The sequence below is a fragment of the Eubalaena glacialis genome, chromosome 17 (assembly GCF_028564815.1).
Source record: "Eubalaena glacialis isolate mEubGla1 chromosome 17, mEubGla1.1.hap2.+ XY, whole genome shotgun sequence".
Classification (NCBI taxonomy): domain Eukaryota; kingdom Metazoa; phylum Chordata; class Mammalia; order Artiodactyla; family Balaenidae; genus Eubalaena; species Eubalaena glacialis.
In genome coordinates this window covers 54,704,069-54,729,910 of record NC_083732.1, presented here as the reverse complement: position 1 = coordinate 54,729,910, position 25,842 = coordinate 54,704,069, and the positions used below count along the sequence as shown (strand labels likewise).

The following is a 25,842-nucleotide window of genomic DNA, read 5'->3' as shown; positions in this document are numbered from 1 at the left end:
CGAGATGGGACCTCGCGCCGAGGTGACTGGGCGGAGCGGGCATCCCACCCCACCTCCCACGTGGGGCCGGCCCTCCGCAGTGCCTGGGCGCGCCGCCGCTGCCGCGCCTCCGGTCTAGGTCCTCCGCGCCGCCCCCCCTAGGCCAGGGAAGGGGACCGCAGGCGGGGGGTGGGTGAGGGGTAGGGGCGGTGTCACTGAGTCAGGTGGCTGCAGGAGTTCCCTCGGGCTGGGCCGAGGGAACACGCTGCCGGAGATTGTGTACACGCTCCACTGACACAAGCTTCACGCTGCCGGGCAGCCGCTGATCACGCGTGGCCCCGCGAGCCCATTGGCCGGCGCCTCACACACCTTTGTCGCTGATTGGCCGGCGGCAGGCTCCGCCCCCACCCCCGCCCGCGGCGCGGGGCAGGCGGAGCGGCTACCTGAATGGGGAGGGGGCAGACGGCGCGGAGTGCGGCGGTGGCGGGAGTGGCGTCGAGTGTCTCCGGGCGCCCGTCTGTGGCCAGGCAACCAAGCAGCCTAGCAGTCAGTCAGCTCGCCGCCGGCGGCCAGGCAGCCAACCATGCTCAACTTCGGCGCTTCTCTCCAGCAGGCTGCAGTAAGTGACCTGGGGATGCCCCTGCCCTACTCTGCCTCCCTGAGTCTGAGGAGCCCCCGGGGGCGCGAACCCCGAGCCCCTGACATCAGCCTCGCCTGAGGACTGAGGCTGCAGCGGAGTCGTGGGAGAGGAAGGGGCTTCCCGCCTGCAGACTGGGCATTAGTGAGGGCGTGTGCGTCGCGGAGGGGCTCAGGAGAAGCAGGCTGGTATCTAGAGACGAAGGGAGAGAGGGTCTTGCTCAAGGTGTAATGAGGGGAAGGGGCAGCTCCGCTGGGAGACTTGAAGCAGGTGAGAGGGAGGATGACTGGAGGGGCGGGAAGAGTGAGGAGGGGGCTGCTGCCCTGTCAGTAAGAATAGGAGATGTGGAAGGACGAGGGGGACAAGGGGCCACCCTGCACCTGGCGCCGGAGAGAGATGCCTCCGTCTGGAGAAGGAATGCGACCCAGGGTGGGAGGGGGCTGCCCAGGAGCATTTGAGGGGCGGGGTGTCCGCTGGAGAGGAGAGGGGGCTCCCCATCTCGGGGCTCTGAAAGGAGGCTTGCAGGACGGGGCTGCTCAGCAGATAGCGGGGGCTGGGGGAGGGGCGCCCGGCGTGGGTGCGGGGGATGGCACGTGGGCCCGGGACCGCCGAGGGGGACCGGGGAGTTGCCCCCCCCAAGACGGCTGGAGGGAACTCCCCATCTCGGGAGCGGGCAGGTGGCCGCCTTCTGAGGACGCCTTGGAGGGGGGAGGGAGCCGCCTCGGCGACAGGAGATGGGAGGGTGGGAAGCGGGACCCAGCAGCGGGGCGGGGAAGGTGGGCGGGGGGAACCGGGTTGCGAGACGCGGGGGCAGCGTGTCGGGGCGGGAGCCGCAGGCCGTGGAGCCGAGCGTCTGGAGCGGGGCCTGTTGGGGCTGCACGTCTGGGAACTCGTGGAGACGCGCAGCTGGCGGGGGCCGGTGCTGCCGGAAACCGCGGGGAGGGGACGCGCGTCTTTGGGGACAGTCAGGGTGGTCTGAGATCCCGCGGGAGGCGTGGGCGGGAAGTGCCGAGGGCTCGGCCGGGTCCCCGGGGGCTGCGGCCGGAGGAGGGCGGGGGCCGGGTTTCCGCGGGGACCCGGCTCCTCCTCCGGCAGCTGAGGCGGAGGCCGGGGGTGGGCCGAGAGCGGATGCGCCCGGGGAGCTTCTCGTCCCGGAGTGACCCAGCCCCTGCCTCCGCCAGGGGCGGGAGCGAGGCCCGGCCCCGCTGTCGGTTCCTAAGGGAACGGCGGCTCGCGGGGAGCTGGAAGGGGCGGGCGCTCCTGGAGCCCGGCGCCCGCGGCTCCGCCCCTCCCCGCGGGCTCGGGCGCGCACTGCCGGGCGGTTGGCGGCGGCGCCCGCGGCCCCTCCCCCGGGCCGTCGCGAGGGCGGGGGCCCGCGGGCTCAGGAAGTAGGTGAAAGGTGACGGCGCGGCAATTCCCAGTTCAGGTTTCCTGCGCCGCCCGGAGCAGCCGCTGATCACGCTTTGTTCACATGCCTCGCCCCCTCCTTCTCCTCCTCCGCGCCCCCGCCCTTCGCGGCCCAGCCAATCCCAGCCCGGGCCGCCCGGCCTGCTGGCCAATGGCGGGGGCAGGGACGCGGGGACGTGCGAGCGGCGAGGAATGTTCCCAGTGACTCACCCGCGAGCCTCATTGAGGCTAGGGCGGCCCCATCCGTGTGTCCCAGCCAGCGAGGATCTCCCCCGCCGTCCGCCCCCGCCCCTCGTCTGCCTTCCCGGCCCGCGCCTCCGCCCGCGCTTCCCTTTCCTGCCTCTCTCGCGGCCCACTCCCTTTCCTCCCCTCCCGACTTCTCCCTGCCCTTCCCAGCTCGCACTCTCCTTCCCTGCTGCCTGCCTTTTCTCTTTTTTCCTTTGCATTGGCGTCTTGAGGCTTTTACACAACATGCGCTGTCCGTTGCAGCTTACATAAAGGGCCCGCGATTATGCAATTGCATTGTTAGCGATGTTTCAAGAGCGATGGCTTTTTAAGGCTTCAACACGAAGGGTTTATGCGTTTTTTTCAACAAGTGTTGAGATTAATATCTTGCCATGTAAAGACTATTCTTCGGTATTTTTACACAATCTGTACTTTGACCAAAGAATGGGATCACATTAGTGGAAACTTGGAGAGATGGAGGGTAGTAACTTTTAGTGCAGTTTAAGGAACTTTAATATGAAGCATTAAATACCTGATAGAAGGAGTTGTTCAAATAAATACAAAGCATGTGCTGTTATTTTTATCAAGGAGCAGTTCTTTAAAAAATTAAAATAAGATTCTATTTTGACAACTGAAGATTCCTTACAGTCAGAGTTTTTGCAAATTTGAGTCGGATACTAAATTTTCTGATTATCTCTTTTTTGTGGTATTGCATTAGCTGGTCATAGTTACGCATAGCAAACCATTGTGTTAAGTATAAGATCCAGTGAATGAGAACACAAACATGAAGAAGTTGAAATTATTCTTTCCAAAGGTCACACCCAAATCAACAGACCACAGCTCTGTCCACTCTACTTTGCCTTTTTAAAAGAAAGTTTTGGCCCTTTTTTTTTTCTAGTAGGAACTCATATCTGAAAAGATCTCATACCATACCTGTAGTATTTCTTTTAATGATTTTTAAAAAATATTTGTTTATTTATTTGGCTGCCCCGGGCCTTAGTTGCCACACGCAGGATCTTTAGTTGAGGCATGCATGTGGGATCTAGTTCCCTGATCAGCGATCAAACCGGGCTCCCTGCATTGGGAGCCCGTCGCCTTAGCCACTGGACCACCAGGTCCCCATACCTGTAGTATTGAAAAAAGATGACTTTTTTGCAGAGCCTTCCCTTAGTTATTTTGTCTGACTCCTGTTGCAGTTGGCTACTCTGGAAAGAATATAAAATGTTTTTTCTTCTAAGCCAAGCAGTTCTTTTTTGGATTACAAGTGCATGGATACCTTTGGCCTTGGTCCTCATAATGGTAATAAGTTCCTCTTTACCTTGCAAGGGTATCAGTGTTCAGGCCTAAGTGTGAGAGGAAGAATGAGGAAGACTTTTATCACTATTACCATCAGAGTAGGGATGAGAAAAATTATTTCAAGTTTTATTTTGAAAAATTGTGCAGATTGTAAAAAGAAAAAAATTGCACATTGCTCTGCATGTCATGTGGATGACAGTACGCTTATAGCATTTAATCTTTTGTACTTATAGGAGGAAAGAATGGAAATGATTTCTGAAAGATCAAAAGAGAGTATGTATTCCTGGAACAAAACTGCAGAGAAAAGTGACTTCGAAGCCGTAGAAGCACTTATGTCAATGAGCTGCAGTTGGAAGTCTGATTTTAAGAAATACATTGAAAGCAGACCCGTTACTCCAGTGTCTGATATGTCAGAGGAAGAGAATCTGCTTCCTGGTACACCTGATTTTCATACAGTCCCAGCATTTGTAAGTACTGTTGCTTTAAAGATGAGTGTAAATGATAGAATTTCTTATAATTTATATAATGAACTCTACTGTTCTTCACGCTGTTGCCTGTATTTCTCTTCTCTAGTGTTTGACTCCACCTTACAGTCCCTCTGACTTTGAACCCTCTCAAGTGTCAAATCTGATGGCACCAGCGCCATCTACTGGACACTTCAAATCATTGTCAGATACTGCCAAGCCTCACATTGCTGCTGCACCTTTCAAAGAGGAGAAGAGCCCAGTACCTGCCCCCAAACTCCCCAAGGCTCAGGCAACAAGTGTGATTCGTCATACAGCTGATGCCCAGCTGTGTAACCACCGATCTTGCCCAGTGAAAGCAGCCAGCATCCTTAACTATCAGGACAATTCTTTTCGAAGAAGAACCCACCTAAATGCTGAGGCTGCAAGAAAAAACATACCTTGTGCAGCTGTGTCACCAAACAGATCCAAACGTGAGAGAGACACAGTGGCAGATGTTGAAGAGAAAGCAAGTGCTGCACTTTATGACTTTTCTGTGCCTTCCTCAGAGACAGTAATCTGTAGATCTCAGCCGGTCCCCATGTCCCCACAACAAAAGTCAGTCTTAGTCTCTCCACCTGCAGTATCAACAGGGGGAGTGCCACCTATGCCCGTCATCTGCCAGATGGTTCCCCTCCCTGCAAACAACCCAGTTGTGACAACAGTCGTCCCCAGCACTCCATCCAGTCAGCCTCCAGCCGTCTGCCCACCTGTTGTATTCATGGGCACTCAGGTGCCCAAAGGCGCCGTCATGTTCGTTGTACCCCAGCCTGTTGTTCAGAACCCAAAGCCTCCAGTGGTGAGCCCAAATGGCACCAGACTCTCTCCCATTGCCCCTGCTCCAGGGTTTTCTCCTTCAGCAGCAAAAGTCACTCCTCAGATTGACTCATCAAGGATAAGAAGTCACATCTGTAGCCATCCAGGATGTGGCAAGACGTACTTTAAAAGTTCTCATCTGAAGGCCCACATGAGAACGCATACAGGTACCAACCATTTCTTATTTATATTTAAGTCTTAGAAATTTGGATGAAGGTTTTTTGGCAATGATCACAAATGTAAACCAGGCATGTTAAGGAAGAACTTGCCTTATTAGCCAATTCAGTGGATGGTATTTACCAGTGCAAGGTCTTCTAAAAGATTTCATCAAGGTGTTTTTGTTTTAATTTCTCAAATGATGATTCTTTAAATGTCTAGGTAGTTACTTTAATAAAGTGTCTTAAATGTGATTTAATATGTAACTTACAGTGACTTAATAAATGCATAATAATAATAATATGACTTTTTTTGTTTCAGGAGAAAAACCTTTTAGCTGTAGCTGGAAAGGTTGTGAAAGGAGGTTTGCCCGTTCAGATGAACTGTCCAGACACCGACGAACCCACACAGGTGAGAAGAAATTCGCCTGTCCCATGTGTGACCGGCGGTTCATGAGGAGCGACCATTTGACCAAACATGCCCGGCGCCATCTGTCAGCCAAGAAGCTACCAAACTGGCAGATGGAAGTGAGCAAGTTAAATGACATTACCCTACCTCCAACCCCTGCTCCCACACAGTGACAGACGGATGGCGAAGAATCAGACTAACTTTGGTCACAGCCAGAAGCCAGTGGTGATATAAAAATGCTTCCACTGCAAGTCTGTGGCCCTCCAGTGCGGGCTGCAAGCAGAAGCCCCACGGCCTGGGGAGAAGGCCCAGCCTGGGTTAGATGGTAAGAAGTGCTACGGCCACAGGCAGCTCACAGAGTGGCAGGACTCATTTCTTACCACGTAAGAGAGATGAGAAAGCTTTTATTCCTTTCAATATTTTTTGAAGGTTTCAGGTGAGGTCAGCCCAACCACAGGTAGCACAGATTTTGAATTTGTGTGCACAATATGTTACTTTACTTTCACCATTTATACTTGAGACCAACTTTTCAATGTGATTCTTCAAAAGCACTGGTTTCAAGAGTGTAGAGACTGAAAGTAAACGTTACGGTACAGAGATGGAGATGTAAAATTGATTTGTATTATCACGAATATTATCCTTTCCTAGAGTTATCTTGTTTACTATTCTTAGTCTTTCCATTCAACTTCGTGGACATAGTTGTTAAATATATCTAGAACTAGCATTTTTACACTAGTTGCTGACGTTTGGAATTGAGCAACTGTATATTGCTGAAGAGGTCCCAAAGAATTGGAATCCTCATTAATTTAATTGCTTTGAAGTGTAGCTTCAGGGTTTTTTTTTGCGTTTTTGTTTTAAAAGTTTAACAAATGACTATAACTGGGCATTTTATTATGCTTTGAACCTTAGTTGGCTGCAGTTCCCTGTGTAGATTTGAAAATTGTATACCAATGTGTTTTCCGTAGACTCTAAAATACACTGCACTTTGTTTCGAAAAAAAATTGAAGATGAAAACACATATTGTAAAGAAGGGATATTAAGGATTTTAGATAACTCCTTCAAAAAGATGGCTTAGGTCATCAGTAAAGTACCCTTATGTTATGAGGATATAACATGTGCTTTATTGAATTAGAAAGTGAGTGAACATTATTCACAAGTGGACAAATGTCCTGTTAATTTATAGGAGTTTTTTTGGGGGGGAATGTGGAAGTAGATAGGTAGAAAAATAATTAGAACATTCACTTTTGTTAACAGTATTTCTGTTATATTCTGTTTTGTATAGTGGATGATATATACAGTGGTAAAACAAAAGTCAGTTGTTTAAAATATATAGTGAAAAATGTCACTATGTCTTTCCATTTAACATTTTTCTCTATATTGGGTGTAGATTTCTGCCATCAAAACTTTGGACCTTTGGAAAACAAAAAATTTTCTTTTAATAAAAAAAAAATCCTTGTGATTTACAATTTGCACAATATTTCTTTTGTTGTACTTTATATCTTGTTTACAATAAAGAATTTCCTTTGGTATATATATAATTGGTTGATTGTATTTGTTGAAAACCATTCTCACTCTGACCTTGACATTGATCACTGTGGTGCTATCCAAAGACTTATGGTCTGAATTTCTCTAAGGACCTCATTCAAATTTAGAACTGTAGGAGTATATCTTTAACATGAGTAATCAATTTAGAGAGTATGCAAAGCAAGGCCAGGGAATTCCCTGGTGGTCCAGTGGTTAGGACTTGGCACTCTCATTGACAGGGGCCCAGATTTGATCCCTGGTCCAGGAACTAATACCCTGCAAGCCATGTGGCACAGCCAAAAAATAATAATAATAAAATAAAATCTAATTAAAGCACACACACACACACACAAAGCAAGGCCAGATATCTACCTATATATTCACTGATAATGTGTTAGCCTGCCTGTTCTAAGAAAGCAATACATTTTAATTTTTAAACATTTTTGTATGTTTTGATGATGTGGGGTTGAAATATAGCTCTGGCTCTCAGCAAAACCTTAAGTAGCACTGAGTTAAAGGGAACACCACATGAGTAATTACAGTAATGACTGCTGTGAAATGAAAAGAAGCCTGACCTATTAAAGAGTAAATTACTTCTAGAAGTTAGATTAACTCAGACCGTTCAGTGATACCTTAAATGCAATAAACATACTAGTACTTAAGCTGCATGAAAGCTAATCCACCTCTGAAGAGAAATAATTGCTAGTCACTTGCCAGTAGAACTAGGAGCTGTAAATGCTACTTAGTGTATGGCATATAATTTTGGAGATTAGTATTTTAATTTGCTCTGAGATTACCTTGTCATGAGAGAACATCTTCCACTGTGCCCAGCTTATTAGTTGACCTGGTCTGGCTCGCTGTTGAGCGCCATGGTAAGGGGCAGTGTGCTCACTTGGCACCAGCTGTAGGACAGGCATCCTGAGCCATCCATGTACCTGCTGATCCTTTTCTTGGAGACTTACACCACCTAAGCACAGCACAGCTGCTGGAGGGGACCTTGCCATTCTGTAGTTTCTGTGTTGGGACCTGGACCATCCTAACCCCTAGAGTTCCTCATGGTGGCAGGTCTTCAGAAGTGGGAATAAAGGAAGGTGGCTGAAGTAATCTCTGCCTGTTCCAAAGCCCAGTCCCTTGTAATGACAAAGCCAGTGGAACTGTGCCACCCATTGCTATGTTCTTCCCAGTCCTAGTTGACACCTGACACTTTTCCTTAGAAATCTTGTAAATCATTTGCATAGAGTATTATATATGAGTTGAATGTTGATGCAGGCTCTGATCTTGATGCAAAAGTTGTCCCCCAAACAAGTACATTTGTAGCATGTTATGATAATGTGGTTTTAGTGTAGCTTTAGCATGTCAGTTTGGGTTGTTTCTTGTCTGATTTATATATTAAGTTGAACTATATGAAATTGCTGATATTCAGCTCTCTTAACAGTTAATTCTTTTTAGATAATTGTAGACTTAGAGAAAGTTGCAAAAATAATTACCATATACCCTTCATCTAGCTTCCCCTTTTGATAACATCTTCCATAGCCATAGAACATTTATGAAAATGAAGAAATTAACTTCAGTACGATATTACTAGCTAAAGTACAGACCTTATTTGGGTTTCACTGGTTTTTCTACTAATGTCTTCTTGCTATTACAGGACCTAATCCAGGGTCTCAAATTGCATTTAGTTGTCAATCTCCGCAGTCTCCTCCAATCTGTGGTTATGCCTCAGTCTTCTCTCATCTCTTTGGAAGAGTACTTGTCAGTTATTTCTGCACCTCAGTTTGGGTTTGTCTGATGTTTTTTCATGATTAGATTGAGGTTATGCATTAATTGGGAAGATACCACAGAGTGATAATGTCCTCAGTGCATGATATCAAGGAATATGGGATGTCATTCTGTATTATGGGAGATGTTAACTTTCATCACATGGCTAAGGTGGTGATATCTGCTGGAATTTTCCACTCTAAATTGACTATTTCTTGCTTTATTAAATATTTGGATGGAGATACTTTAAGACTACACAAATAACCTATTTCAACTTTTTCCCAATCATTTTAGTATCCTTAAGTGGATCTTGCCTGAAGCAGTTATTACTGTGATATACTAATGGTGATTTCCTATTTCCTCCATTATTTATTAATTGGAATTTTCTATAAGAAAGAGTTGTTACTTCTCCCCCGTTTATTTATTTATTCCGTTTTTTATGTCAGTATGGACTCATGGACATTTATGTCATTATTTGGGTTATAATACAATACTATTCTTATTTCGTGACTCAACTATTCCAACTTTAGCCCTTATTAGCTCCTTCAATATTCAACCATTTTTGATTGACAAAGATGGAAATTTCATACAGTTCAACCTATCATTTCTCACTGGAATGAGAGCTGTTTGGTATTAGTAATCAGACTTTTAAAACGTTGTCTCTACCTGTGTTGCTACTACCCTGTCTAATCCACCCTCTCCCACTTGGACAACTGCAGCAGCCTCTATAACTGGTCTCTCTGCCTCGGGTCTTGTCTCCCCACCATCCTCTCTCCTTACCACAGAGTCTTTTGAAAATGCAGATCTGACCATGTCACTTCCCTGTTTAAAACGTTTCAGACCCTTCCCAATGCTCTCAAGATGAAGTCTAGATTTCCTAACATGGTCTAGAACAGTGCTGTCGGAGAGAAATAGAATGTGAGCCACATAGGGAATTTGAAATTTTCTAGGAGCTACATCAGAAAAGTAAAAACAGAAAAAAGCAATTTAAATGTTTTTATTTAACCCATAATATTATCATTTCAGCATATAATCAATATAAAACTGTTAATGAGATACATCTTTTTTTCGTACTAATCTTTGAAATCCAGTATATATCCTATGCTTATAACACCTTTCAATTGGGACTCACCACGTTTCAGGTGTGGCCAGTGGCTGCTGAAGTGTCCCAAGCAGACCTAGAAGACCCTGCACCATTCAGCTGCTCCCAATCTCCCAACCCACCCCCACCTTATTCTCTCCATCCTGTCCAAGCTCTGAGCTGTCACATATGCTGTTTTGTCTGCTGGAAATGTTTCCCTGCCCTTTTACCTTGACATTTCTGCTATCATAATAATCATTACCCTTTACTGAAATTGCTTAATGTCTGTAAAACTCCCCAAGGATAAGGACCCTGTGCATCTTGCTCACTGCTCTATCTTCTGGAGATGTCCAACTGATTTTTTTCCCCCCAGTGGAAGGAATAAAACTAGGGCCACATAAATGAGGTCTGCTGTTTTAAGCTTCCCCTGCCAGTTGGCATCCTAATCTTGACAGAGATTTAGAAATTCATGGCACTCTACTCAATGGATGCCAACAATCCCAGTTTGAACTTGATTGACCAGCTTGGCAGTGGGATGCTAAAAGGGGAGGAGTACCCCAAAATATAAGAAAGTGACACCTTATCTTTCTTTGATTTCCTTGAAATAATTTAATTTTTAATTCTAAGTTTAGCCACTAGTCAGTGGAGGCACTGCTTGGGTTGGGAAAAATCTGAATGAGATTCAAGGAAGAAAATGAAAAGCTAAGAAATAACATGAAGTGTAGGGTAGGCTGGGGTAGAAGCAATTTTCTATTTCTATGATTAGATTATCTGGACCTTGAATATCAGTTTCCAAAAGGCATCCTTTTAGTTTGAACAGATAAGTATTGAGTGTTTTTTGTTTTGTTCTGTTTTAAATATATATATTTATTTATTTATTTGGGCTGCGCCGGGTCTTAGTTGCTGCATGTGGACTCCTAGTTGTGGCGTGCATGCGGGATCTAGTTCCCCGACCAGGGATCAAACCCAGGCCCCCTGCATTGGGAGAGTGGAGTCTTACCCACTGGACCACCAGGGAAGTCCCAGTGTTGAGTGTTTACTGGGGAATTCCCTGGTGATTCAGTGGTTAGGACTCTGAGCTTCCACTGCAGGGGGCCCGGGTTCAATCCCTGGTTGGGCAACTAAGATCCCGCATGCCTGGCAACGCGGCCACACACACACAAAAAAAGTATTGAATGTTTATTACCCAGGGACAAAGTAAAACTGTGGCCTTGGGAAAGGAAACTTCAGGGGTCATGGAGCCTGTGCACTGAACTGACTGTAATTATGAGCTAAACAATTTGACTATTTCATGGTTCAGTTTCATTATCTATAAAATGGGGATTATAATGCTTATCTGACTTGCTTCCCAAGGTAGAATTAGATCTGAAAACTGAGAAAAACAAGCAAACAAATGCTAGGTGGACTAGTCCAATACCAGTGATGCGGATTGCACTATCACGCTCAGATCAGTCATTAAGACAGAAAAGGCCCCTAGAGGTGGGGCTAGCAATCTGATGTCAGTTAGAAATGGTCATAATGTGGTTCCTGTTAGGGACGAAGGTCAAATTGCAAACGTTCACAAAATTGTTCACAGTCCTGGAGGCTAGAGGTCCGAGATCAACGTGTTGGCAGGGTAGATTTCTTCTGAGGTCCCGCTCCTTGGCTTGTAGATGGCCCCCTTCTCCTTGTGTCTTCACATGGTCTTCCCTCTATGTCTGTCTGTGTCCTAATCTCCTCTCCTTTTAAGGACACCAGTCATATTAGATGAGGGCCCACTCCAATGACCTCATTTAACCTTAATTAACTCTTTAAAGATTCTGTTTTCAAGTACAGTCACATTCTGAGGAGGTACTGGGAATTAGGACTTCAATGTATGAATTTTGAAGGGACACAATAATATGGCCTATGTATTATATATATATACAAATAGTATTGCCCATAATATTGGTCAACATATGTCAGTCTATATTGGTCCATCTTAATACACTGATAGCAGTACTTTCTAAACTAGTCTTAAGTTTCTATTTCTAGTATCTGGTAAATTTCCTATGAGAGCTAAATACTTTTAAGGCCTACCGCATGTCACACAGTGCAGTGACATCATGCCCAGTGAAATGTGTGATTCCTAGCCATTCAGGAGACATATTTTTCAATTGTGCCCTCAGGTATTTCTTAGTCATGGAATACCCTTTATCCTAAAGAAAGTTTTCCTTCATTACATACCTGCAAGCATTATTTGTGACAATGGACGTAGATCAGATTCAGAATCCTCTCTCTGATCCCAACAATAATGTGAACAGAATAGGCATCATGATGGTCTTTTGTTATCCATGTTTAGATTTGTTCAGTTTGATTTTTTCTAAGGGATTATATATTCTCATCTCCAATTTAAATTTAGTTCAACCAGGAAAATTTAGTCAAGGCTGTAGTCAGCCTTGCTGGTTGTGGATATAACCTAGCCATGAGGCCTCCTTATGCTATTCATCACATCCATTCTATTCGTTGTCAGTGTGGTTCAAATCACAATGATTTTCAAACAGAAAGGGAACCTGGTCCCCATCCCTGTAGTTCATCCAATATTTCAGGCTCTCTGCTTTTCAGACACACGGTAGCATTGGACTTCTCCCTTGTGGCAGGGTGGGGTCCAGCCTGGTCAATGGCTTGGAATGGAAATGACATGTGTCACTTCTGGTCCAGAGTATTTAACTGACAGTGTTCAGCCCTCTAGAGCTCTCTTTCCCTCTACTGTGGGGACCAGCAATATTTCAGCTAGTCAACCTTAGCTCTGGAAAGAGTATGGCAAGGAGCATGAGTAAGAACTAAACCTCTGTAGTTTTAAGACATTGTGATTTGGGGGATTGTTTGTTGCTGCGGCATAACCTTGACTTATAAAGGTATACTGGCTGATACTATCACTTTTGTTTCCTGAGGCTGCTTTGCTCCAAGTGAATTTATTCACCTCCCTGCAGGGACCACTTCTACATATCATGTTAAGGGGGATGACTTTAAAGGACCAAAAGACCTGAGACACTTCTTCCCCCATAACAATGAGTGTCTTATATTTGCATAACTAAGAGCAGCCAAGTCCCAGGTCCTGGATGCTGAACAAGGAGGCATTGCTGCAAGGTGCTTGGTGGTGTCTACGTTGTCTACCTGGACAGAGTAGCAAGCCCCTCAGCCCTCTCCCTTCACATACCACCATCATCCTGGTTGCACTGGTGGAAAACAAGCAAAGGTGATGAGCCACTGTGATGATGCTGTCTTAGATAACTCACTAGACCTTCTGGAAGTAATTCCTTAATTTTGAGATTCACAAGTGTTTAATGGGAGTAAACTACTCCTTTCACCTGAAGCATCATGTGTGTAGGAAGGAAGACTGAGGCTAGAAACCTCTGGGAGATGCTGAAGGAATCAGGGAAGGGTGGGCAGGTATCTCCCAGCATTTTGTCCTTAGTGGCTCTAAGGAGTAGGAAAGAAAGAGCATAGGGCTGGCAACAGCTGCCTTATGCCTGGTTTTGATGGTGAGGATATCACAAATGCTCAAAGGGTAAAATGTTGATCTCCTTCCCTAAATATTTTCAGAAGGCAGTGTGGTATGGTGATTAAAATCATGAGCTCTGGACTGTTGGTTTTCAGATCCTAGTTCCACCATTTACTGGCTATGTGGTTTCAAGCAAGTTAGGATTAAGTATGGGGATGAAATGAATTGGCATATATAAAGCACTAGGAATGCCTGGCACATCGTGAACATGACATTTAAGTGTTTATGAGAGTGATGATGTCTGCATTTCAAATGCCCCAGCCACAAGGATCCTGTCTGGGTATAAGATTAACCTATTTGGGAATTCTGCCTTAAGGGACCAAAACGGGGGTTCTAATGAAGGATGTCATAGGCAGTTTTTGGAGTGACACCTGTGCTGTTTGATCATAAAGACTTCAAGGTTTGACAAGACAGCTGAGTCCCTGACCATCGCATACGATGAGCTAAACCTGGCCGACTTCTTCTCCCTAGGCCTGTGGGTTGGGTAAAGAGGTCTTTGACCGTTTTTTCTGAACATGAATGTTTTGGATTGTTTGGGTTTGTTTTCAGGCTTTCTTTGGCAGCTGTGAAGTAAATCCTTTTCAACGGGTGTCAGTGTGGCCATGCTCAAACCACCCTGCGTTTCTTGGCCAGTGTTGTAGGCACTCTGGGTGGCCTCTGCAGCAACCACTAGTCACTGCAGCAGAGACATGGTGTAAGAACTTGGCCCTGGCCCTGGATCCTCTCTTCCGGTTTGGCTGGTTTAACACTGAATCTGCCCAGTGGCCATGTGTAGGATGGGGCTAACAGGCAGGAGCTGCTTCAGGTCAGACTGGTCCTAGGAGGCTCAGCCCAGCCGCCGGCTAAACTACCAGAGGGATCCCAGGCCAACTAGAAGATCAGGGTGAGCCTTAAGGTATCAATTCCTCTTGCCTCTGCTTGGAAAAGTTACAAACAAGCTATTCTGATTCTAGGTTCAAATCATGGCTTCCCCCCCTTACCAGATCTTGGGCATACTGTTTAACTTCTCTGAGTCACAATTTTCTCACGTGTAAAATGAGCATGATACTAATACTTACCTCAAACCAACTTGTTTTAAGGATGTTTGACACAGGAGGTGCTGGAGAAAAGTTAGTTAGCATTATTATCTTAACTCCCACCTCCCTCCCCATTGCAATAGCCTCCTGTCAATGCCTGTTTCTGCTCGCATTACTTCTCTTGTCTAGAAATATCTCTTTCCTCTCCACTGAACATAGACCATCTTGTTCACTTTTAAAGTCCATTTCAGGGCAGGAAAGGGGAAGGGCCCATCCCAGAACTACTTGGAATTAGTCTGTATTTGTTTGCCAGGGCTGCTGTAACAAAGTACCATGGACTGGGTAGCTGAAACAACAGAAATGTATTGTCTCACAGTTCTGGAGACCAGATGTCTGAGGTCAAGGTGTTGGCAGGACTGGCTCCTAACGAAGGCTGTGAAGGAGACTCAGTTCCAGGCCTCTCCCCTCGCTTCTGGTGGTTTGCTGGCCATCTTTGGCGTTCCTTGGGTTATAGAAGCATCTCCCCATTTCTGCCTTCATCATCACATGGCATTCTCCCTGTGTGTTTGTCTCTGTGTCCAAATTTCCCCCTTTTATAAGTACATCAGTCATATTGGAATAGGGCCTACCGGAATGACCTATCTTAACTATTACCTCTCCGACAACCCTATTTCCAAATAAGGTCACTTTCACAAGTACTAGGGGTTAGGACATGTGAACTGGGTTTGTGTAGGGGAGGGTTACAATTCAACCCAGAACAGGGTCCGATTACTAAACCTGGGCTTCCTCCCCAGGATTCCCAGTGCTAGCCTCTGGGCACTGGGGACCCCACCTGCTTTCCTCTCCTGCACATCCCACACCCCTCTATCCCTGCTCGTTTTGGTCTGACCACTGCCTGGGACTCCTGGTCTTTGCTGTCTCCTGAGACAGACTCAAAGGACAGGCTTTCCATGCAACTGACTAGTGAGGAGCAGATGGGTGCCCACATAAAGAAAGACCTGAGCCCATGGAGCAGTCAGGGATCCAAGGAAGGCTGCTGGATCCCTGCATTCCTGACATCCATGCTCTCTTCCCCGGGGAAGAGGTAACATATAGGGAGGGTGTGTCAGCCACCCTGAAAACCATACTTTCTTTAACCTTAAGATTCTTTTGGAAGAGTGAGTCCAGGGTCTCAAACCCAAATGTCTACACGAAGAGTTGCGCAGATCCTATAAAGGAAACAAGTCTTATGTACAGGAAATGAGCAGAGATGGCCAAGGTGCTAATGTTGCTGTGTGGGAAGAAAATTTTGTGGAATAGTTTTTTGGGTTTTTTTTACATTTTTTAATCAAAATGTTTCTTGAGATAATTACAGATTCACATACAATTATAAGAAATAATACAAAGAGATTCCTCATGTACTTTGCCCAGTATTCTAATTTTTCAAAGAAGCCGGAAATCTAGATCTTTTATACATTTTTTTATTGTGGTAAAATATACGTAAAATTTTACCATTTAACCATTTTAAGTATACAATTCAGTGGCATTAAGTACATTCACAATGTGATATAATATCATCACTCTCCATGGAAATCTAGATTTCTGTAACCAATGTCCTGATTTTTAACTTTCGACATCCAATTCATAGGACCATAAACCCTTTATGTTGGCTGGTTGCCAGTTTGCAACTTCTAAGCCTATTAAGTGATGATGTGCTATTTTGTCTTGGGATGGTCGAGGTTGTGGGATTGCTGGGAAAGACAGGCCCCAAACTGGAGTTTTGATGCTTGAGGCCAATGAGCCAAAGTTTCTAGGGTGTGGGGAGAGTGTCCCCTTGGAGGAACTGGGACCCTCCAGGAGCAACTGCCGAGTTCGCTGACCAGCACTCAGCATAGGCATCACATAGATGGCTCATCTGTTTTCGTCTGAACTAAGTAAGTGCCAAGGTTTCTTGCACAGAATGAGCGAAGGGAGCCTCCAAAAACATTGGCTTCAGGCTTTTCCCCACCTCGGTAAGAAGCTTGATAGATTGGATTTGATTGATAAAACGTGACCTCCTGGGACTTCCCTGGCGGTCCAGTGGTCAAGACTTCGCCTTCCAATACAGGGGGAGTGAGTTCGATCCCTGGTCAGGGAGCTAAGATCCCACATGCCTCGTGGCCAAAAAATCAAAACATAAAACAGAAGCAATTTTGCAACAAATTCAATAAAGACTTTAAAAATGGTCCACATCAAAAACATCTTAAAAAAAAAAAAAAATGACCTCCTGGCATGCTTAGTATCCTGGAGTGGTTTGTGGCAGTTACCAGTGAGATCTGTTACTGGTTTTCCTGCCCCATGCTCCTGACTCCAGCCCCGTGTCCGCTCCCAGGGTAGTCCCTGGAGGCCGTTTGAATCCCTGTCCTCTGTGTTTATTTCCAGGAACCGGGCTCATCAAAGTCCCCTTCTCCTTTTGATCTGCCTGGAGAAAAGGGCCTGAAGACCTGCTCCCCTGAGGATGGACTGCCTTAGGAGCGGAAGTTGAGGTGTGGACACTGCTGGCACACACTTAGTCTGAAGGCCCAGCCAGGCGGCCGGAGAGGGTCCCTCCCAGAGGGTGTCAGAGGATGGAGGGGAGCCAGCGGAGCAACCGAGGCAGAGCAGAGGTAGGAATGAGGCTTGTAAGGCCTGCAGAGAGAGCGGCAGAAGGTCGGGAAAGGTGGATGGGGCCAGAGTCTGAGCCTCGGCCAGGGGAAGGAGTTGGAATTTGAGGAATTCTGGGTTTCTGTTGGGTGGATCTTTGTCTTCATTTGGCCCATTCTGACCCCTCCTCTAATTGGACCATGGGCAGCTTGGATGCCACCCGTTCTTAAGATGCTTACCTGGAGCCCCATCCTTTCCATTACGTTTTCTCAGGCTTCTCTGCCCTCCCGGCCAGTCTCTCTATTTCCTGATGGTCCACTGTCCTAAGTTTCTCAGGCCCTACCTAAATCCTGTCCTGACCTGTTGTCACGTTGACCCATAACCCATTGTAACCTTCTCTGGGAACTCTTACCTCTCTGGGCAGGGACAGTATCTGATGCTATTTTTGTCTCACTCCCTGGGCAGATCTTTGGGCTGGGCCAATAGGAATGGACTCAACCCAGTGAACTGCCCAGGACTCTCCCTCGACTTCCCTGCATGAACAGAGGGATTTATTGCTGGCACAAATGACCCTCCAAGACTTCTCTGGACCACAGGCTTCCAAGAACATTCTCAGGGCCAGAAAAGAGAAGGAAGGAAAGGAAGTAAAATAGCGGGCTTGCGGGGGGGGGGGGAGCCCCACACCTGGATTCCAGGGAAACGTCACTGGGCTGAAACCTCCTCCACATTAGCTGGTAGGCAGTGCCCCTGGCTGGCACCCCTGCCCACAGGCGGGTGCCTACATTCATGGAGCACAAACTGAGGATGACGTGGCTTTATCTGTGTGGTTGCAGTAACCTTTTTCCGACAGCAGAGGGGGCACTTCAATCCTTACCTGTGAGCTCTGTCTTCACTGGCGGATTCTCCGGCAGCAGAACGCCGCATCCAGCCCGCTGTCTAGGGAGCCCACTGGAAACCAGACATCCATATAATGTCCTGGCTTTTAGGGTCGGACAGGGGCGGGGACACATGTGTGTAAGAGAGAGAGACTGAAACATGTTACGTGATGAGCATTAATATTGAATTTTGCTTTCCTTTGGCTACACACGAGTGTTTATTGTGGTCTTACTCTGTGCAGGCACCGTTCCCAGGGATAATATTCTAAAACGCAGATCTTAAAACCCACTACTGAGAGTCACCCCACTGTCCACAGGGCGGGGCCCAAACGTCTCATGGCATCCAGGGCATTTCACAATCTGACCTTAGCCTCCTGTTCCAGAATCATCCACCACCACAGCTCCCACGATCTACAGAGGCCAGGGGCAGAGTGTCCACAGAATGCATTCCTGCCTCCAAGGAGCTCAGTGCTGGGATGGGCAGGGGCCTTGTCACACCACCACAGATCAAGTCTACCTGGCCATGCTCCCTAGAGAGGGCCACTTACGCTGTGCATGGTGACAAGAGCTGAGGCAGCTGGAGCCCTGGGCGGTGGAGCCCAGCCTGTCTCTCAGATACTCCAGCTCTGGGCCCATCCTCCCTGGCTTCATGCTTCCTCTCCTGCCCTCCGGGCCAGCCTGCCGCCACTTTCCCTACCCAGCCCCACAGCGGGCAAGGGGTCTCCTCTTGGAGTGGAGGACGCCTCCCAGCCACACGTTGTGTGCTTCCGCCCAGGAGGGGCAGAAATGGGGAGCTCGCCCTGGGTTTACGTATCCTTCCTGCTCCAGGCCTCTACTGGTGCAACCAGGAGAGACCGCGCTGATGGGGGTACCCGCAAGGTGCTGACAGAGTGCAGGCTGGGCCCCTGGCCCCCAGTTTTGTTTTGTTTTGTTTATCTGGAGGGAGAGGGTCTGATTCTCAGCTTCCCAGTTCTGACAACAGGACTTATCAGCGTGTTCAGTGAGAGACTAGAATGATAAATTCAGCAGGACTGCTGTGCAAACCAGCATGTCAATTTATTGTTTTATGCGTGGTGGTGATGGTGGCGATGGACGGTGGGTATTGAAGATCGTTTTGGCCAGCCGCTGTAACAGTTAAACCCAGAAAACAGAGGTTTACCACAGTTAATGTGGCCTCTGCCCCACAGGTGTTCCCTCTCCTTCTGAACAGTGATTCAGGAATCTAGGCTCATTCCATCTTGAGGCTCCTTTGGCCTCAGCCAGATGACCCGAGCAATTGTCTTCACGCCAGCCAGCCTGATGGGGAAAGACCAGGAAAATTGTACGTGGGAGGAGCTTATCCTAGAGCTGCTGTAACAAATTACCACAACCTGGGCAGCTTAAAAGAACAAAAATGTATTCTCTCACAGTTCTGGAGACCTGAAATCCAAAATCAGGGTGTCAGCAGAGTTGATTCCTTCCGGAAGCTCTGCAGAAAAATCTTTTCCATGCCCCTCTCCTAGTTTCGGGGGGCGTCTACCGATCCTTAGCATTCCTTGACTTACAGAGGCATCACTTCAATCTCTGCCTGTGTTCACACACCCTTCTCCCCTGTGTGTCTGTCTGTCTTCTCCTGTGCTTACAAGGATACTTGTCATTAGATTTAGGACTCACTCTAATCCAGGAGGATCTCCTCTCAAGATCCTTGCCTTAATTACATCTGTAAAGATGTTTCTTCCAAATAAGGTCACTGTGACATAAGAAATATATATTTGGTCTCTGCCCCCAGTTCCTGACACAGAGCTCCTAAATCTCTAGGAATTTCCTGGGTGACAGGAGCATCGTTTGTTCTAATGAGGTGACTCTTGTTGGGCCACTGGATGACTCAGAATGGGGGCTGGTCACCAGAAAGTCCAAGTCATGATTAGAAGCTTGGAGTTTTCAGTCTCATCCCCATTCCTCTGGGCAGGGGAGAGAGACTGGAGATGAGGTGATAATGGATCATGCCTACATGATGAAGTCTCCATAAAAATCCCTAAAATACAGGGTTTGGAGAGCTCCCGGGTTGGTGAACACATCCATGTGCTGGTAGGGTGTTGCACTTCAACTCCATGGGGGCAAAAGCTCCTGCACTTCGGACCGTCCAGACCTCAACCTATGTACCACTTCATCTGGCTGTTCACCTGTATCCTTTATTATATCCTTTACAGTAAACCAGTAAATATAAGTAAGTTCTGTGAGCAGTTCTAACAAATTCTCAAACCTGAGGAGGGGGTCATGGAAACTCCCAATTTATAGCTGATTGGTCAGAAGTACAGGTGACAACCTGGGACTTGCAATTGGTATCTGAAGTGGGGGCCAGTCTTGTGGGACTGAGCCCTTAAGCTGTGGCATCTGTGCTCATTCCAGGTAGTTAGTATTAGAATTGAGTTAACTTAGAGGACACCCAGTTGGTGTCCACTGAGAACTGGAGAATTTGTTGGTTTGGGAACCACCATCCCACACACATTTGGTATCAAAAGTATTTTGTGGGCATAGAAAAAGTTTTCTTTTAATTACATTCTGAGGTTCTGGGTGGACATGAATTCTGGGGGACACTGCATTCCACTACAGGGACATACCTGGGTATGGTGCCCTTCTCATGCCCACTTTCCAGAAAGTAGTCACATGGCCTAATTACGCTGGAAAATGTCATCTGGTTGTGCCCACGATGACTAGAAAACTGGTTTGGGGAAGAGCTACCAGTTTCTGCCACATGGGGGAGGGTCCTTGTCTGGGACCAGGAAGCTCAGGCTTCCAGGGAGAGGAATGACTCTCCCTTCCGCAGAACCAGATATATACTTACTAATCCTTCCAGGTCCCACCGCACCTGCCATGGCCTTGCAAGCCCAGCTTCTGCTCCCAGAACTTGCCAGGCTCTGGGAAGAATCTGGGCTGCAATGATGGTTCCTGGGGGCTCTTAAGAAGTGCTGCCCCCTGGGGTCCCAGGAGGGAGGAAGGGTGAATGGTGTAGTAGGGTGGAGCAGAGAGAGGTGAGTGCCCTGGGAGACTTTGAGAGAGAAATACCCCTCACATCCCCCCCCTCTCTCCCTGCAACTGACCCATTGATGCCCTAGGATTTCAATGCCTTTGGGGAGAAGATGTCTCTGCTTCGTTATCGGGTCTCCAAAACTATGCAAAACCAACTCTTTATCCTCTTGCTGCTTTGCCAGGATTTTTTTAAAGAAATGTTGTTCTTGGCTCACTTGGTTTTCAGTTCCCTAAACAGCACTTTTGAGCTGTCCAAGCTTTTTAAAAGTGTTCTTAAACTGAGACTAAACCCTACTTTTTTGGAAAAGCTACGTTGACTTCAGAGGAGATATTCTTTTCTCCCCATTCCTTTTTTCTACTGCCCTCTTAACAATCCCTGTTCTCAAAGACGTTTGTGTTTTACTTTTTGCTTTCTGTCAAGACAAACTTCCCCCTGCACACCCCTGCCCCCTGCCAAAAAAAACTTTCCCAGAACATAGGTGTTTCAAACCCATGCCAATGTTTTGTAGTTAGTATACACAGGTTAAACTACATAGAAATCCCCTCAAGAGCCAGAGGTAAGCAACAACTTTACTTATTTGATTGGATGCCCTTCAAGTTTAGGAACATCCCATTTTTATTACCCAGCAGATAAGACAGAGCCCTGAATGGCTGTGGCTGTGATTAGATAACTTCTGATGTTTTCATTTCCCTTGCTGATCTGCTGCTTCTAGGTTAAATTCATTTTATTGCCTGTCCATTTTTAAAGAAAGACTGACAGAGTCACTCTAACAGATCAGGGGTCTGAGCTCAGAGTAGGTCAAAGGTACTCACATGTAGGGAGATGGTTAAAAATAGGAGGGTTGGCAAGTACAGCCAGGACACCTGTGTTCATCACGCATACCAATAAAGGCCAGAATCTCCTCATTTATCTCTGATGGGAGGTTCTGATGGTTTCACAGGATCAAACTCAAACCGCATCAGAACCAGGTGATTTCCTCTGAGCATTCCATAAAAGGAAGCATCTGTCCATGGTAGGAGTGGCTGTTGAATCCTGGGCAGTTTTGAATGGTCTGATGAGAAGAGCTTGCGTAGAATGGAACCAAATGTCTGCTCACTCACGTGTTACTGTGTGAAAACACTCAGACATCAAACCTATACCGTTCCTGTGAGCGCTCAGTCTCATGTTTATTCTTCCAGACACAATCCCAGCATTATTTATTGGGAGGAGGAGCTGATGGGGTCCAGTGAGCTTCCCAGCAGGAGACAAGTGCTTTCCTAGAGCTTCTAAATATTTCTTTAAAATAGTTGCTCTGAGGTTTGTGAGTTGTTTTTTCATTGTGCTTAAAAGATTTCCTGTTTCTCTCCAGGTCTCTGGTAGCAACATGGTATTTTGCTTGAACCCTTGGTTTGTCTTAAGGAGATCCTGCCTTTACAGGTTTGGATTAAAAAGTGTCTTGTATGATAGGGTTTCTTGATATGCATGTGGACTTCTGACTTTAAAATACCACATTCCAGTTAGTAGGAAGCAGAGATATTATGTTTCCAGAGAAGTTTTATGTAGTATTCCAGGAAATAGAGGCTTTGATTCTTCCCATCATCAGATGATTGGAGTCCACCATAATGAGTGAAAACCTTTAGATTATACTGACTATAAGGAATAATCGCAGAGGAAAAAAAAGGTTAATGGTGGAATATTTATTCTCATCTGCATCTGAATCTTTTGGAATCAAACTGAATATATGGTTTGCACCATGCGTTTCTCTGTCTTCTCTTCACAAGTTTCCTGAAAGAGAACACTCTGGGCCTCCACGGTCACCTTTATTCACATAAAGAAAGGATTTTTCCATTTGGAAGTAAACATGTTGGAGGTGAGTAGTTAATATTGTGTATATTCGTTCCCACTGCAGGGGGCACAGGTTCAATCCCTGGTCTGGGAACTAACATGCCTCATGGCATGGGAAAGAAAGAAGAAAAAGAAAGAAAGAAAGAGAGAAAGAGAGAGAGAGAGAGAGAGAAAGAAGGAAAGAAAGAAAGAAAGAAAGAAAGAAAGAAAGAAAGAAAGAAAGAAAGAAAGAAAGAAAGAAAGAAAGAAAGAAAGAAAGAAAGGGAGGGAGGGAGGGAGGGAGGGAGGGAGGGAGGGAGGAAGAAAGAAACACAAGTAGAGTGAGATGCCTCACAATGAGGGGCATCATAAACAGAAGTGATAGGAGTCACAGGTACTGGTTATTAACAATAAAGTATCAACACCTGCCAATGATTTGCAATACTTGCAGTGATATTAATAAATCAGAGCAGAATCAAGGTTATCTTCATAATAACATCCTTGCATTCTCTAGAATTCTCTGGAGTTTTAAGCTGCTTTCCTCAGTAGGAGAGAAAGAGGTGGCTTTACTTCTAGCCTTCCCAGCACTATTTTTACCTTTTAAACACTATATACACATACGTGAGGTGACATGATCTCTTAAGTGTGCCTCGTCAGGACAAAAAGGCAGAGAGTGGTGGGTTTGTGTTGGAGCTTAGTAAATCCAGGAGGCCCTGAGATGTTTGATTTCTCCAAACTGTCTCTCAGGTACCTCTTGAGTATTCTCCTTGGAGTTTTCCAGGAATTGTCTACATGTATCCAGACCTCTATCTGGCTGGGGCCCCATGGGTGGGTCCTGGAGTGCTTTACACCTTCTTCTTGTTCACAAAATGCATGTAGGCTCCCGCCACCACTAGCTTTTCACACAGTTCATGACAAAAAGGCCCTTCACCTGTTGTCTTCCTCTCTTTTTTCCAGTGGATTGGCTTTCACTTTCAGGATAAAAATCTGTCTCAGAAGATACTGTATCTCACTTGTTATAAAGAGCTGTTTATTCAAGACATTTCTTCTCTCCTAAATTACTGTCGTTGTCTCCTGGTTAGTCTCCCTGCCTCCAGGCCAAATCCCCTCATTCTTTATAGGAATAAAACATACCCATGAGATGTCTGGATATGCTGGTCACAGACTTACTCATTCTCTTGGGTGTATAATGATACAATGGAGAAGTAAAGTCTTTGAAACCATGTAGACTTGGATTTAAACCCAGCTCCATCCCCTATGACCTTGTGATTTTCATCACCTTTGGGTATCAGGCTCTTCATTAATGAAAAGGAATAACAATCTCTACCTTGCAGAGTTTTCATGAAAATGAAATAACACAATGCCTATAAAGCAGTCAGCACAGGTGTCTGACACATAGTAGGGTTTTAACAGAGGTTACCCCTCCCTTCTTCCCTTTGTTGTCCAAAGTAAGAGCATCTAAGGGTTGGGGAAATACTGTACAATTTTTCTTCACATGTCCTTTCCTTTTGAAACACTTAGTACTAGCATTTTATCAGTTTGTACTACCTTGTTGAAAACATCTGGAGATTCTGAAAATAGAATGTGAATCCTGCTTAAATTTATTTTCAACATAGTCCTGTGGAGGGGTAAGGACGAAAAGGGGGAAAACACAGTGATGAGAAAAAAAAAACTTTATGAAAGAAAAAAAGAGAGGTTGTAAGTGAATTACTGTTAGCCTATTGTTTTTTCTCTTCTAGTTACTTTGGTTTGATTGCAGGCTTACAATATAAGACATGGTGGCATTTTTTTCCCATCAACGTTGCTCTTAGCATCGGGTCCCTCAGAAGCAGACACAGAGCACGTAGCCCCTTTCCACTGTCCTTCCAGAGCTAACATGCCACCTTAAGTCCAATGGGATATTCCAGTTATTTGTTAAAACGGAATTTTGCCAAAAATTATACAAAATAATGTTTCGCATTCAAAAGATCTTAAGAGAAAATAGAGCTCTTCTGTCATCAGTCAGCCAGTGAATGGATTCTGCTGGGCTGGATGCACCATGAACATTCCTTTCTTTCTCTACAATTCCTTTCATTTTAATCCCTCTCTCCCCACTCTCCACCCCCAAGCTTAAGCATTTCTTTGGAGAGGTGTTTGCTGGGCTAACTTTCATTGAAATGGTGATGATGTTAGAAATCAGAAGAAATGCACCTTCCCGGTTTAGCCCCACCCCCCAGGCTTAATCATTTTGTTGTTGTTGTTGTTAAGAAGTGTTGGGTGAACTATGGAAAACAATATGGAGGTTCCTCAAAAAACTAAAAATAGAGTTGCCACACGATCCAGCAATCCCACACTTAGGCATTTACCCAGACAAAACTATAATTTGAAAAGATACATGCACCTCTATGCTCACAGCACCACGATTCACAATAGCCAAGACATGGAAACAACCTAAATGTCCATTGACAGAGGAATGGATAAAGAAGATGGGGTACATATGTACAATGGAATACTACTCAGCCATAAAAAAAGAATGAAATAATGCCATTTGCAGCAACATGGATGGACCTAGAGATTTTCATACTAAGTGAAGTAAGTCAGAAAGAGAAAGACAAATACCATATGATAGCACGTATATGTGGAATCTAAAATACAATGCAAATCAATGTATCTACGAAAAAAAACAGACTCACAGACATAGAGAACAGACTTGTGGTTGCCAAGATAGTGGGGAGGGGAGGAAAGGAATGGGAGTTTGGGATTAACAGAGGCAAACTATTGTGTGTAGAATGGATAAACAACAAGATCCTACTGTATAGCACAGGGAACTATATTCAATATTCTGTGACAAATCATAATGGAAAAGAATATGAAAAAGAATATACATATATATGTTAAAAAAAAAGAAGTGTTGGGTGAGTCAACTTTTATTTAGATGATGATGATGTTGGGGGTCAGGAAAAATTTAGGAAGTTCAAAGATAATGACAACTTGGTGACCTCTGTCTGCAGAGGTTTCTCTTCTCCACTTGCCGCTGACAATGCCATAGCATTCAAGCATCTTCTCTGGCGTGGGCAGGAGTTTTTACACGAATGGAGCCTTACACAGAGCTTCTTCCGGCAGAAATTTTATTATAACCAATTCAACGCATCTCTTTGCAACTTGCCACTCATGAAAGTAACAATGGCTTTGAGGCTTCATCTCAGCCGAGGACCGAAGAGCCGCTGGTGACCTTGGATCTTGCA

At 45.9% G+C, this 25,842-nt stretch overlaps 1 protein-coding gene across 1 annotated transcript; it reads left to right on the top strand.

Moving 5' to 3' along the window:
- The first annotated feature begins 381 nt into the window (after positions 1-381).
- On the top strand, positions 382-6,950 carry KLF10 (KLF transcription factor 10). Its single transcript, XM_061171328.1, has 4 exons — positions 382-598; positions 3,778-4,011; positions 4,118-5,030; positions 5,341-6,950. The coding sequence occupies exons 1-4, from the start codon at positions 563-565 to the stop codon at positions 5,598-5,600; spliced, it is 1,443 nt and encodes a 480-aa protein (XP_061027311.1). The 5' UTR covers positions 382-562; the 3' UTR covers positions 5,601-6,950.
- Positions 6,951-25,842: the final 18,892 nt, after the last annotated feature.

What these genes read in the sequence shown, in the direction of transcription:
- KLF10 (XM_061171328.1), top strand. Translation starts at nt 563, where the DNA reads ATGCTCAACTTCGGCGCTTCTCTCCAGCAGGCTGCA. An exon ending in CTTCTCTCCAGCAGGCTGCA is followed by an intron (nt 599 to 3,777) that starts GTAAGTGACCTG and finishes TTGTACTTATAG; the next exon opens with GAGGAAAGAATGGAAATGAT. An exon ending in CCACATGAGAACGCATACAG is followed by an intron (nt 5,031 to 5,340) that starts GTACCAACCATT and finishes TTTTTGTTTCAG; the next exon opens with GAGAAAAACCTTTTAGCTGT.